This window comes from Microtus pennsylvanicus, chromosome 5 (genome assembly GCF_037038515.1).
Source record: "Microtus pennsylvanicus isolate mMicPen1 chromosome 5, mMicPen1.hap1, whole genome shotgun sequence".
Taxonomy (NCBI): Eukaryota; Metazoa; Chordata; class Mammalia; order Rodentia; family Cricetidae; genus Microtus; species Microtus pennsylvanicus.
The window spans coordinates 103200938-103216843 of NC_134583.1; the positions used below are offsets into that span (position 1 = coordinate 103200938).

Genomic DNA, 15906 nt, shown 5'->3' on the forward strand with positions numbered 1-15906 from the left:
AATGTGCAGGCAGGGCCCTGCTGGCTGACGTCTCTCCAAGGGTGATGGCATAGAATGCCAGAATCCTTAGAGAATCTCACCTTTCATTTCTCTCTCACCAAAATACAACCCCATCAGGCTCCCTGCCGGTCCCTTCCCTGACCTCCTAAATAACTGTTCTAGATGGCTCTACAGGAAACAATGTGCCCAGATGTTGGAAGGATTCCAAACCCAGATAAGTCAGTAACCAAAATGCCCAGTAGCAAAGTCAACTGCATCCTCTACAAATTTAAAATGAGACAGTCCTGTGTTTCCCTTCCTAAATGCATGCTGGCTTAAAAAGGAACTTCAGATCTAGATTTGAATGAGCGGTGGAACACATTTGGCTAAGACACCTCGCATGTCAGAGCCTTACAGAGCCCTGGATAAAATAAAGACAAAGCGTTACTCCATGGGCTCTTTCCTCAGTGCACGCATGCTAGATGTGGTCAATGAATGCTTGTTTTCTTCTTGCCTAAATTAAAACTGTGTTGCTATTAGGAGAAGGTGACTCTTTAGGCCGTTTGTCCCCGACTCTGCTGTTTGTTTGGGTCATGTTGGTACACAAGTCACTAAGAAATGGACTTGGAACTGCAGAGGGCCTCTGATTGATGAGAGAAAAACCCAATTTATCCCAACTCTATTCTGTTAGGAAAAGGCATCTCGAGTAGCCAAATTGCCATTGCACTGTACAGAGTGCCAGAAGAGAGACGACGTTGCAAAGCATGAGAGAGGATGCGACTTTACTTTTGTAGCCAGCACTCATTTTAGGCCATTGTTCTCCACTGCCTTGAATCAGGAAGCATGTTTTCTAGCAAAGTGTATGCAGCCTCGAGTGTTAGAGGAAGGGAGCTTCCAGAAGTTAGGAGTCCTGTCATTGACAGATAAGAAAACTTAGCATATCTTGAACATGTATTAGGAGATATTATCTTGACATATGACCATGCATGTCCTCAGGTCAGCATAGTGCCATCATAGGCTGCATGGCCTCAAGAAATTAATGAAGTAATGAGCCATGAGTTCAGATATCTGCCCAAGGTTACCAGGTAGTAGCTATAGTAGCTAACTATAGTTCCTATACATTGATTTCTTGTGACTATTCTTATATGAGACCATGACATGACTGAACATACTTAGAAAAGCTCCAGCAGTTATCTGCAAATGACTGACTTAAGCCCAGGTTCGGAATACAAATAGAACAGTCTATGACCACACATAAAGGATGCTTCCTGTTAACGCCTTGCATAACCTCTTACAAGATCTCACTCTTCAATGGTGTTCTCTTTCAGAACGAAGGTGTACATAGAGGCATGAGGCAGGATTCTATCAAATGCCCAGTGCAGTACTAAATGGTATGCAATGAGTGAACAAGTAAAGATGTGTTCACTTACTCTTGAGGGACAAGAAAAAAAAAGTTATTACTTATACAACTGTGATCAGTGATGGCCAGAGAGTAGAAAGGTCTAGGGTCCACTTCTAAGTAGACTTACTTGCCAATCATGAAGACTAATTAAAAAGACTTTCAGACACTGCTCAACATTCCTTGATGTAGGCTATGATCTCAAGAATAAAATGCAGAAAATTATTTGGGTGCCTGTCTTCTCAACTCTTCCAAGGAGGAGTACATGGCTTCAGGTCTCCAAATTTCTTAAGAGTAAAAGGGAACATCTTACCCCATACAGGTTATGGATCTTTATGATTTAATCTCTCACAAAGTCCCCACTGAGAAGCATCCACAGTCACCCAGTATACGATGAAAATATCACCATCATAGCAACATACACTTCCAAAGACAGCCATCCTCTCTGTATGAGTTCTTGGTGATGAAACTGCTGGGCTGCCTCTAAAATATATCAGAAGAAGAAGTATATTTGTATTTCTGTTATGAAAAAAGAAATATTTGTTCTATTTGGAAAACACACAAGAAATGATCAGGAGATATTTGTAGATACACAGACCGTAACTTTAATAAGAAGAGACTACGGACATGTTTGTAATGAAGAATATTAAATGGATTTTGTAGGCAAGTTAGACCAAAATACATGTCTCTAAAGTACTTGAAAATTATCTTCAAACTTTCAGTTAATCAACAAATAGTTGTGTGCCATCATCCTCTTAGATGCCTTGGGGGATGTGAAAATTAAAACATATTTTGCATATTTTACCAACAGATGGTTGGTTTTCTTCCTCTTCTTACACTGATCTAAATAAAAAGTGAGTGACTTATCCCATATTATGTATTGATCACTAGTTTACAACTAGAAGCATATAGTTGGTAAGAGGGAACTTATAGGAAGAGATAAGACAGCTAGCTAAGGAATCCATACTTCAAGAAAGCCTGGTAGGAGCTGGGCAGTGAGGCTGGTGCTTCACATATGTGATCTAAAGCAGTCCCCCTGAAGTCAGCAGTGTTATTATTTCCTCTTTGCAAATTAAGAGAATCGGGTTTCAACAGCCATGAACCGAACTGCAATTCCTCCCTTGATTTATGTTGTTGGGGATGCTCCAGGACCCCGAAAAGCTTCCTCCAAAGAAGAGAGAAATACAGGGGAATTTTACTCATTTTTCAGATTTATATTCTCTATTGTTCAGCAGACAAGGTCTCTGCCAAAATATGGCAATGTATAACTTGTTACACGTGAGAACAAAAGAAAAGGTGATTTGGATAATGAAGAAATCAAAATCTGCAGGTGTATAGAATTCCCTAAGTACTCCTGGGCTATATTTCCTAAGAGAAGATTGTCACACACCCAAAGACTGAAGCACCAGTGGACATAGGATTCCATAAGGGAGGAAAGAGATGTGACAGTCACAGGAAGACTGTGTAATTGCCTTTTATTTTGTGATGTGGTACTCAGCTGAATTCACAATTATCTTTATTCCTTTTTTATTCCTCTTGAAATTTTTACTTTTACTAGTAGTCTTTAAGAAGATTCAGAACTTAAAGTGGAGGGGGAGGGGAAGGGAGATAGCACAATTGACTATCACATATTGTTTAACCTCCAGAACTCCATTTTCCTCTCCCTCTCAGAGAGCCGCCCCTCTGCATCCCCTCGGCATTGAGTCCTCAGGACCTGCCACTGAAATCCAGCACCATAACTAAAGCATTTGCCTTTGCCCAGTGTGCACTGGAGAGGCACTTTCAGAACAGGGGAAAAGTCTTTCTGCTAAACCTTCCAGCAACGCATTAATATTTATTAGCATGCACTCCCCTGTAGGATGAATTTTTATGATCAAATATGAGTGGCAACAAATGGAAATTTCAACCACAAGCCACCCACTCTCCCAGTGCTGCAGCGTGCAGGACTAGCTTCCCAATGCAGGCTTCATTCCGTAAGAATCCCACTCACTGTTCTGGACAAGACAGCAATTGACTACTGCCCATAAGGCTTTTCGAGGCCACAATCAAGGTTATCAGCTTTAAAAATCAACAAGGAGCAATTAAAATGAAACTGGGAACTGGCATTATATTAATGCTATGTTAAAATCTAGGACACATATAACAGGACTGGAGACCATTTCATAATAATAGACGCATTTTAAATTTAAATCAGATCAGCTCCCTAACAATTCTGAAAAGAGGAGATCCATTGCCTTCCCAGGTTTGAACAAAAGCATGACTGTCTCGGATTTGCCTATTCATTCCGTTTATTGAGTACATTTCATCTTCCGGGCCCATTGCACTGTAGGTTTTGAATCAAGATCAAGGTCTAAAAAATGACTTACATGAGCTCTTTGCTATTGAAAACTGCCCTCACTAAATCACTCTGTAATGCCTTTAACACATGACTCAATCTTATGCCAGCATTGCATGCTGAGTTATTACATGCCGGAAGAAGCAAGTACGTGTCCTCTGTATAATTAATGGATGCACTGCACAAAGACCCAAAAATCAGAGCCCAGTAGCATCTATTCCTGTTTCTGTCAATTTCAGTGATTTTGTGCAGATGTAACCATGCTGAGACTGTGCAACAGAGAGCCTATTGAATGGCCTCTTTTCTCCCTCTCCAGATGAAGCTCTAACCTAAATATTTTAGCAATCGTTTGCCAATACAATGTATGTCTGATTTGCTCTAAGCAGCATGGGGAAAAAATCAGAAGCTCAGAGTTTTGAATCAGGCATTGAATGTAAAGTCTGATTATTTGTCTAAATTTTGGGGTAACTCATATATCTACTTCTTTACTTTCGCATCTACAAAATAAATATCACGTGTCCGGTAGATCCTATATAAAAAGCAACAGGTTGAAATAGATATGACTTTTGATAGCAAAGATGTCAAAGATTGTGTTGAAATTACTCTATTTTACAGAGTACAATTCATTTTGAAATTAAAATAAAAGTAGGAGAGAGAGAGAGAGAACAGAATAGAGATGAACTTTTAGGCCTGATTCAATTTCATCTCTTGAGAGGGTTATTTTACAGTCAAGCTCTTTTGTACTTAAGAAGTGTTATTAAGGATATTGTTGATTTTAAATAACAGAGTTTCTGGTTGCTAAGTGAGATTGAACAACAACAAAACAAACAAACACAACAACAGCAAAATACTGCCCCTTCCCCAACTCCTGAAACTGACTCCATTCTCCATAATAATGACTTCTACCTATTAAATAAAGGACATGACAGAAGGAGGGAAGAAAGAAATACATGAGTTAAATTTAGAAAGGATGTTTGGCTCAGTAGCAAGATATCAATTTTGAATGAAACAGTCGTCAGAGCATGACTCTAACACAGTTAAGGCTCAAACTATAGATCTGGTAAGAAACACTTCTCTAGGAGCAGTCTTCCTTCTAATGGGATTTTACTATTAATCCTTCTTCTATTCTAGCTCCAGAGAGAGGGTGTCAGCTGCACCTCACTGTATCAGCAGACCACTGAGCTTTCTTTCAATCTCTCTCATCCTCTGTCTCACGTCTTCTTTTCTCCTCTCTGACATGGGCTTCTTTTTGCTACCTGCAGGTAGTCCGGCCATACCAGACCATGTCCAACCCCATGAGCAAGCTCACCGTCCTCAACAGCATGCATTCCCACTTCATCCTGGCTGACAATGGGACCACAGGAAAATATGGAGCAGAGGTGAAACTCCGCAGACAACTGGAAAAGCACATCTCACTCCAGAAGATAAACACAAGTAAGCAAGCCTCTCTTTCCATTCCCATGCCACCTAGGGAATACGCTAAGTAATTAAGCATCCTGTGCAGCGATGCTATGGAAATTCAAGGAAACAGCAATGCACCAGCCATGGTTCTTCCTGAGCCAGTGTACTGAGTGAAGGAACTTACCCAGGAGAAAACAAGTAGAAGCATGAGAACATTAACACAATGCCTGGGCTCAAGCTCAGGATTTTACACATCCAAAAGTCAGCCCCATCTGGGGTTCAGGAATGCAGATACGCCTTCTCTCAAACTTTTCTGACATCCTTTTCACAGTACCCAGAGAAGAAGGGCACCCTAGAGAAATGGCTGCTATTTATTAAGTTCTTTTTTTTTTGTGACTGAAAAAGGCAAAAACAAATCAGGCTTTGATCTTAGCACAGAGGAGTCTCAGGTGGGTTGAATGTTTTTCTAAACTAAAGCATCCTGAGCAGACATCTTGCTCAAACTTGACCACTGTTTCTATATTTCTGTGTGTATACATTCGCTGTCTCCAGCTACGTGTGCACTTTGATGAATGGGAGCACTTGTGTAAGCCACATGCTACATATCTGATGGCCGTGGTCATTTCTCCTAAGGACTTGGGAGCTCTGTACTGAAGTTGTCACATAAACATTTGGCTGTGAAAAGAAAGAATGCTCCCCCATCGGGATCACCTACTAAAGTTTCTCTCAGAAGAAAAATCTTCTGTTTTTCACAAAGTGACATGCGAGGCTTCAGGGACTGGGCATTTCAGACTGTGTAATTGTCTATATCACAGAAACTTAGATATAATTGATTACAATTCCAAAGCCGGTGATTCCAAGAAACACTAGATTCTCTTCGGCTGCTGTTCAAAAGCTCAGTGCCATGTGGTTCAACTGGTCCAAATCCCATCTCTCTTCTCTGACTTTGCCCCAAAAGGATTCTACTTCCTATAGCCACCTTCCTCACTGAGCTGAGATGTCAGGTCTCTCTGGCCTTGACTTTTCTCCCTAGGCCCCCCTCTCTCATTGTCCCTTCTGCTACTAACTCCAAGTTTTATACTTTTATTCTATTCAGAGTGAAATCTCAAATAATAAATTTGGCTCATCTGAAATAATAAATATGTTAGGAAACTCCTTTCTTAAATTTTTGCAGCTGGAACCCAAGGGGAGCCTTTGGGGAGGGCTACATCAGTCAGGTGGTAAGCTTTGGTGAAAACACATCATCTGGGAATTTGAGAGAATGGATGGGGAGATGCTATATAATTAGTACTATTTTAAGCTATTTTAGGCAACAGTGGTAATTTTTCTGCTGCTACTGGGTTAGGTATGAGAGTTTAATGAGAAATGAGCCAGAAACTGAAAGACAGGGGAGCAATAAGGACACAAGAAAAAAAACTCAAGGTTAAGTTGAGTACAGGTCAATGAGAAACACTTGCTAGACCAGCAAAGCCCATCCCTGTGCAGGTCCTGGTGGCTCCTGAACCAGCTGTGCTGTAATGTATAAAGTGATGTGGATGTATGGTTAGGTTAGTTAGATACCAGCTGAGGATACACAAGCCAGAGTTAGAGGGGCCAGGGCTGTTAGCTGAGCCTTATGCTTGACAGCTGCCTCGACAATAGGGTGCCTTTTCTTCATTCCAAAGAGACACCTTTTGGTATATAATTTATGTATCTGGAAGGATGTCTTTCTCCAAAGGGGTTCAAAGTGCTGAATGTACAACTTGCCTTCCAGGAAAGGAGGGACTGAGCAAGAGGAAGGCATAGAGGATCCTGACCAATCAATCACCTCATGCCCATGAGCAGCAGAGTCCAGACACCAAGAGGATGAGGGTGACCATGGCAGATGGTTAGGGACATTAGGGGAGAACCAACAAGAGGCAGTCTCTGGAGTGATAACTCATCAGGGACACATCATATCATATTTGTGGAGACATTGGACCTTTGCTTTACTAACGCAGAAGACAGCAGTTTGGGTTCATATTCATAAGTGGGAATTCATACAAGGATTGTGGATACAGAGGAGGAGCACAGAGCCTAAAGGGCTTATTTTGTTGATGGATTCTGAGGCAACATAGAAACCCACAGCCTCCCACTCCACTAAAATGAGCAGTAGCAAGAAATGATTACAGAAGCCCAGTAGAGCCCAGAAGTCACAGGAAGCTAAGAAGACTGTATCTGTGGGATGCAGTAGATGTCATGAGTTTGAGCCTACCATTCTGCCATTAAACTCACTAAATATATCCTGGCATTGTCCCTAGTCCCCCTTGGTGTATGAAAATCTGAGATGAGAAGTCACTAGATGAGTGAGTAATCCCTAAGTTATAAGACAGACTTCATTCCTTACTGTGTTCAGACCCAAAGGGGTAAGAAAACAGGTAAACTCCTCAGGTGTGAAAAGTGATCAGGCCCCCTGAAAAGGTTCCATTCACTTAACCGCACGAGCAATTGCCCATGACAATCACAGTAGCCCCAAGAACAGACCTGGGAAGGGGAGCAGACCTGGTCATAATATGTATTTGCCTAAGAATATCAACATTTGTGGCAACCCTGCTCAGTGTTCGAAACAGCAATTCTACCTTCTTATCTGAGCATACTTTTTGCTTTGTATCATAATTAGAAATTAGCGATTCATGCTTTTATTAATTAAGCTTTATTCTACAAAATCTAAAAACTCCCCTTCTGTTTGCATTTTCTGCTTCAAAATGGAAATCGCAAAGAACTCAATTGCCTGAAAATTAGACATTCAATGGTAGCCATCCTACCCACCCCCTCTTATACCCGTGGTGGTTCTAGAACTATCAGGACACATTCAACAGTCTCCTACTGAAATATCAAGCCTCATCAATCAGAGGAGAGAGCTTTCAAAGCAGTAACCTACCCATGAGCCTGTTTACCTGCACAAATGGCATCAATTTATGGAGTACACGTCTACTAAACATAAAGTATATCTTGTTCAGGAGACCCTTAAACTCTTTCTCATCAGCATGCCAATTATTAGTAACAGAAGCACTGGCTGTCTCTGACATCCATCATCCCACCCACAGCCCTCTCTACCAGTCAGTAGAAAAGCCTTGTCAGGGATTACCGAGGGCTCTGCTTAAAGAAGAGAATTATTTTAGACATGAGAAGTTCCCTGCTTCAGACTACTCAACCAGCCGCAGTTTTTTAAACTGCAAATTTAACCTACCAGGGGCAATGCCAATTATTCCTTTACTGAATAAATACCTTCTGAACTCTTAGTATGTATCTGCTTTTGTTAAGATCTGGAAAAGCAGAAATAATTCATTGAGTTTAACTCAAAGACAAAGAGGGTAAGAGGAAAATAGATGAATATGTGTTATCTGGTGATAATGAGTACTATTAGGAAAAATAAAGCCGAGGAAGGTATCTGTGGGCACACGCGTGAATAGGTCTGGAGGGCTGTTTGTATTAGTCAGGTGTGGCCTGTAGGAAGAGGACACGGAAGCAGGGCCGTGAATGAAGAGAGGGACGGCTGTGGAAGAACCATTCTGGGTAGCATGCAGGGACAGAATCCCAGGACCTTCAGTGAAGACATGAAAAGCTTAGCAAAGACTCGGATATAATTACAAGGAGTTTGGATCTAAGAACTTACAGATGATCACCCACTGTGCTTTACAATGTTGCTCCAATGGCATGTAGAGATTAGACTGGAGTGATGAACAAGGTTAAACGCCAGCAATGCATTTATAAGGATCTCACAGGAATGTAGGGCAGAAATGGTGTTGTTTGGGTGAACAGCTGGTCAGATGCAGGATGTAAGACATATATGGGCTGTTCCAGGATCCAAGTGTCTTCATGATACAACTCAGGATAAAGTTCCAAACATGCAAAATTAGAGCATGTTTTGATAGCACAGCCTTCACTCTGCCAATAACACATACTACATATTATCTGCATTTACCAACTCAAGCCCACTCCTGTTTTCTCAGGGCATGTCCTCCTACCTGTTGGATCTCTGGAAAATGGGAAAGGAAATCCAAATAGCACACAATCCCACCCAGAAATACCTCAGTACCAAAATACTTCTGTCTTATATTACTGAGTGTTGACTGGCAGCCATGTACTCCACAAAGACTAATAGGCTTAGGAAAACGACACTAGTCCCTTGTCCATTGGTTGAGCTATTTGACCACAACGACAGCCGTCGATATGCTCTAGACACATTGCATACACGCATAAAAATTTTTAAAGAAGAAATAGTGCTTAAAATATATTATTTTATTGTTAAAAAATGTATCTTAAAAGTTGGACAATCCTCTCTTCTGATGAGAGATTCTACCCTCAGCTTACCAAAAATCCCCAATATTGACATTATTGTTCTCAGTAACTAAAGTTATAAAATTTCCAGAAGCTATAACTTTTTTTTTAAGTTTGAAAGAAGGGATGTTGTTTTGGGGAGAAGAGGAAGTCTTTGCCTGTTACAAGTGCTAGGAAGGGCAATGGCAGGTAGATGTGGGAGAGCAGATTATTATAGTCCTAGGACGTTCGGCCATTTGAGAGCTTTCTCTTAGTAATGATTCTGAATCTGTGAACCCAGGATGATCGTTCTCATAGTTGTGACTAAATGGCTGAACACATAAAAGAACTGTGCCATGTGGCAGTCCAGACTTTGGTCCCCTTCTGGCCCTCTCAGTAGGGAACCATGGACCATGTTTATATAGCCCCACTGCCTTAGGTCCAACCGTGACCCTGAGCTTCTGCTCAGCAGCCCATCAGAGCCAGGATGTTTGTTAGAATAGCTTTACTACTTCTAGCCTGACTCTGCTGACGAAGAGTCTATCTCCCCCTTCAGTTATAGAGAGGGTCCAAAGATAGAAAAGTAGCCAAAATTATACCCTGGCATGTATCATCAAGTGTCTGTTATCACTAATTATTAAGTGGTAATTGATAGAATTTCTTGGTCTCTGAAGTAATAACCAAAAATCACTAGCTTTCCCTGAAGAGTTGAAAATCTAGTGTCACTGGGGCCTGAGTCTACAGTACAAAAGAAGAAAAGGCTGACGCTGCCTCGCTGTGTACAAGAGATAGTGAATGTCAGTAAGGCTGAAATGTATCCTGCCTTTGCCGGGGCAAGAACTTAGGCTGATGTAAATCAACCCAGAATGTGGAGAATCTTAGATTTTTCTTCTGATCATTTGCCTAAAGGACATTGTAAGAAAAAGACCAAATTCAAGTTGTCTTTGGGATCCAATTGATTAAAAGTGGTGGCGGTGGCTCATCACTTTATATTTTAGATTTCTCCACATGGAAATTCCATTTGGCTTGGGTTTATCATTATATTGCGTACATCAGTCTAGGACATCTTTATGAAGCTAGAATTCCCCGGCTTTTCCTCTCTGCTCAAATGAGAACTCTCCATCAGGCTGAATTCAATCTTAGAAAGCCTCTCATGGCAGCCCACTGCAAACACATGTGCTTTGAGGGTTAGTTAATGGCGGTGTCACTGCGTGCACTGAGGTTTCCACACTGCCAGTTTGCTAGAAAGATAATTTGATGCTGTTCGCCCCAGAATAACATCTGACATTTAACGGTGGCCCTGCCTGATGAGGCCACCCAGAGCACTTTTCTCTAAAGGAGCAGATTAAAATGAGTTTGACATTTATATTTTTAAGTAAACAAGAAACAGAAATGATTGCAGAATTCCTAAAATACAATCAAATGATATTAGAATTTAGAACCCTCTGGGGGAATTTTTATATATATAAAGTTCTTGTTGCAATACATGACTTTGTACTTATTCACACAATTTACAAAAAGAACAGTGACGAGAGTGGTGTGTCCCAGTAGGACAGAATGACATCTGTAATACATCCCAGATTTTTTGTGGAGAGCCTTTCCCCTTTCCACTGAAATGGGTCTTATGAACACACTGGTCCACAAGATAAGTCGAAGCTTTTTAAAAAGGAAGTTGGTTAAAAGTGATTATGGAAGTTCAGTTGATTAAAATCAAAATTAAATTGGATTTGAAGTTCAGTATGTGCCTATGATGTGCATACCAATTTAAATCAATTTATGATAGTGCGGTTTCTATAATTCAAAATAATCACTCATGACTGTATCATTTATATCCTGGTCCCTTTACTACCACACGTGGCCACCACTCTAAAAGATGACTTTTGCATAATTTTCAGCTATGGTGGAACAGCCTCCTTTAACAGACAAATGAGAGAGCAAATCTGGAGTTGCCCCAATCTCTGGTACTTAATTAATGACATGGGAGAGGGGCAAGAATGCTAACATCCTACAATATGTAAGACAGTTTCCTATGAACTCCTGGTACCCAACAACTGCATCCCTTTGGATGTGCTTGCTATTTGAATACATAGAAGAAACATCGCTCAGGAATAGTGGTGAGATTAAAAATATTTAACAGTCAGTAAGAACTTTGGTGCCCTTAAATCCATAATATAAAATGCCAGCTCTAATACATCCTAATATCACTGTAGGAAATTTTCTGTAATATCGAACTTTATTGGTGCTGAGAACGAAGCCTATTCTCTCCTAGAGATGCCCAATAGCATCTCTGTATTAGAACCCTTTGTGTATTGGGAGTCAGGGAATGGAGTTGACTGCTGTGCCCTTGTGGTTGTATAAAAGCTAGTCTTTATTTGAAGAGACACACTGACTTGCCTAACAGGCAGAACCAGCCCATGATGTAAATCAAATAAGAATTTGCAATTCAGCAGCACCGGCTCCTAGCCTACTGCTTTAGATGTTTCAAGCCTGGTGATCCTCCTGCTCCAGGCTGGGAACTCTCCTGTCATAGCCTTTGGTGTCCAGAGAAATCCCACAGTTTACAGTTGTCAGCTAACATGAGGATGAGACAAAACCCAGAGAGGCAATTGCTTTACCTCTGAGGCCCTGGCAAGCTCACTCTTTAGACGACATTGCCCAGGGAACATTCTAATAAATCAGGGTTCTGCCAGAATAGATATCGGATGTGAATAGGCAAAAATGCTAATTTTTATCTATAAATTACTTAGAATTATTCTAGAAGTTAGAGGCAAGGAAGTAACATAAATCTTGAGAGAATGAGTAATTCATGAAGCGAGCACCATGAGGTAATTTTTCTAAAAAATTTACAGTGTAGATCTGGCAAGTAGCATATATATTTCATATCCCTAGACTATAGTAGATCATATATACATATTCATATTTTCTATTATTAAACCGTGGAGCCAAGTCTCCCCAAAGGGTTGACATCAATCAAGAACCTGTTGCATTCATCAATACACTTATCAACATCACTATCCCTGAGGGGCAGCAGTGCTAAGCAGTAGTGACCACTTAGGAGATGAAGGACAGTTAGTAACCTGCCCGGCTATATTATTACAAGAAATGTGAAAACTACAAATGTCTGATTTTTTTTTCCTAATTCTCTGAAGAATGACATTGGAATTTTGATGAAAACTGCATGGCATCTGTAGATTACTTTTTTTCAATACAGCATTATTTTCATTTTGTTAACCTAGCCATTACAGAAATGTGGAAAGTTTTACCATCATCTGTATCTTCTTTAGATTCTTTTTTCAGTGTCTTGAGGTCCTTACTGCAGAGATCATTCACTGCCTTGGTTAGGTTTATTCCTAGGAAATTTCTTTTACTGTTATGAATAAGATAGTACTCTGAGTTTACCGTTGTTATATATGAGAGCTACTGACTTTTTTGCATTGATTTTGTATCTTGCAATCCATTTATTAGATCTGAGAGTTTTCTGATAGGGTATGCAGGTTCTTTTAAATACAAATCTGTGCTGTTTGCAAACAGGCATAGTTTGACTTCTTCCTTCCCTAGCTTTATCACTTTAGTGTCTTTCTCTTGTCTTTTTCCTCTGAGACTCAAAGTACTATATTGCATAAGAGAGGTCTGAGGGAGGGAATCTTTGTGGAGACGGAAGAGAAGGTGAGGAGGTGTGCTAACAGCTTATGTCAGTCTCCAGTCTGGCTTCTTACACTTGAATGATCCTGAAGTGATAACTAGTCATTATACAGAATAAAGCCTGGAGGGATAGGGTGCCGATGAAGCCATTAAAGGACTAATAAACATATAAATTGGTATGTCTGCTAATGAAAGTTATAAGAAAATATATGACTATAATTAATCTTCATAAGTAAGTTCATCAGGTTCCTTGTTTTAGAGATAATATACATGTCATTATCAATTTAACCCTAATTTTTCCTTTGATTTTTAATTTGCATTTTCAGTCCAACTTAAGTGCTAGATCTATGTGTAGATGCAGTTTTTGTTCTAGCTTAGAGAGTGAGCAAATTCAGGGTGTGTGTGTGTGTGACCTTGTACATTTAAGGAGGTCACAGCAAGAACTTTGAAAATAAACATTCTCTTTTCTCCCTTATACTCCATTGTTCACAACAATTCTTGGTTCCACTTCTGGCTGTGTATCTTTTCCCACTGTCATTTTATAAAATAGCTTGAGTTTTCCTTATCTAAAAATTCTTGAGAGTCTGTGTTATAGATTTCAGAAAATTGGGGCTACCAAATTTTCAGATTAGGGATGTTTGATTGATGCCAAAAATTATAAGTATTGTGACTTTTACATTCACACAAGACAGGGTTTTACAGAAAACAAATGCTTAGAAATTCCATTAGAAAAACAATTTCAAAAGACAGCCAAATGAAGACTATATTTACAGCTGTGACAATGAGCCAATTTCCATAATATGCAAAGTATTTATAAATCAAAAAGAAAAATGTGTAACACCCTATTGGAAATTGAGCAAGACATATCCATAGGAAGGTCATGGGGAAGGAGATAAAGATTTAACATCATTCATCAATGAAAAAGTTATATCAATTAAATTGGCAAAATCAAAGCTCAAGGTAAACTTGTGTCAATAAATACTACATAAATATGAACTGATAACATCTTTGTTATGTGTAAATGTGGAAGCCCTACTTAGCGATGTTCTACCATCCCTTTAATGTGTACAAAACCTTTGAGTCTACAATTTCACTAGTAGGAATTTACTCTGTATATATTTACTATAATATTGCTCACAGTATCAGAACAGAAATAACCTAACCATTACTCAATGATACAAAAAATTATAGAGACATGTAGTAAAACACTCAAATTATTATAGATAGTGAAATAGTTCTGTTTGGGCTCATACAGAAAGGTATCTAGAGGTATCTTTTAAGATATCTAAAGTTAATCTTTAATTTAAAGACTATTCTATAATGTAATTGTTTGTTTACTATAATTACATTTTGACATTTTATACTCATATGCTTATACAATAGCCCTAAGTATTCTAGGATACATAGAATCGTAGATAAATAGTACTTACAGTGAACCAGGTAGAAGACAAAAGGCAGGAAATGATACCTATACTTTTTGTTCTTAAGACTTCTTGATGTTTGTCTAAGTTTAATACTATGATGAAAAACCATGACCAAAGCAACTTGGAGAGGAAAGTGTTTATTTGGCTTTTGTTTCCATAACACTTGAAGGAAGTCAGGATAGGAACTCAAACAGAGCAGGAACCTGGAGACAGGAGCCGATGCAGAGGCCATAGAGGAGTGTTGCTTGCTGGCTTGCTCCCCATGGCTTACTCAGCCTGATTTCTTATAGAACCCAGGACCACCAGCACAGGGATGGTACCACCCACAATGGACTGGGCCCTCCCCATCAATTATTAATTAAGAAAATGCCCTCCAGTGGGATCTCGTGGAGGCATTTTTTTAATTGAGGTTCCCTCTTTTCAGGTGACTCTAGCTTGTGTCAAACTGGCATAAAACTAGCCAGCCTGGTGCTGAATTTTCCAGCAAAACAGAGACAATTTTTGCAAAAGAGTATATGAATAAGTCTTTGGATGTAGTTCCCCTATCCCTTTAACACAGGAGTTTGACACCTTCCTTCCCTGAACATATATATATATATCATGTTTTAAAATAGATATTATGTATAATTAAGGAGTACAAAGTAGAATTATTAGACGCATCTGTAGTAAAACCATCTCACATAATTCCCTGTCTCCTCCTTAGGATGGATAGCCATAACATACTCATTTGGCAAAAATCCTAACTACAGCACACCACTGTCCACTGTAGTTCTCATGTTGTATGTTATTTTTAAATTATCCTTTCAACTGTCGTATCCTTTAGCTCTCCTCTCCTTGTTCTACTTCAGCTTTAGGGTGACCCCCATCATACCCAACCAGTAAATGGGAACCTGCATCACTGCATTCAAAATACCTCTTCCCTGATCCATGCAGTCTTGGTTTTATCTTAGGAATAAAGAATCAGCAAAGAATTCAGTCAGGAAGCTGAAGGGAAGAGAGGCTGGCTATAGACACAGGAACAATATTCTCAAGTCACATATAAAAGTTATATAAAAATTATGATACCAGTGTAACAAATTTCATGCTTGTATTTAATAATAACTAAAATCATATCACACGACATGTTTCTGCTTTGGATTTGTCAGATTACAGCACAGTCTAAACATGTTCCCAGTACTAAAGTATAAATAGATGTCCTGTGGCAGTGGGGAGACTGGAAGCACCCTACATCTGTGTCCCTACCAAGAGGGGAATATGGCAGTCCAATAACTAGTCATTTCTCTTTCATCACACTCCTGAGTACCCCAAAGTCCAGTTCCCTCTCTCCCCATGAAGTTGCAGTTCATTCAACAGCTGTTTCATGTTGAATAGTGCCCATATGCTCACCATAGCAAGTGTCTCCAATATACTCTTTACCTCACTATAATTTTAAGGTATTTCCTATACAC

General features: G+C 39.7%; 1 protein-coding gene across 31 annotated transcripts in view; it reads left to right on the top strand.

Moving 5' to 3' along the window:
- Nucleotides 1-15906, top strand: part of Trpm3 (transient receptor potential cation channel subfamily M member 3) — a 787998-nt gene that overhangs the window by 543779 nt on the left and 228313 nt on the right. For all 31 annotated transcript variants that reach the window (XM_075973702.1, XM_075973688.1, XM_075973693.1 and 28 more), the window contains exon 6: nt 4976-5147. In XM_075973702.1, coding sequence (XP_075829817.1) covers nt 4976-5147 — 172 coding nt within the window. The remainder of the gene's footprint in view (nt 1-4975; nt 5148-15906) is intronic.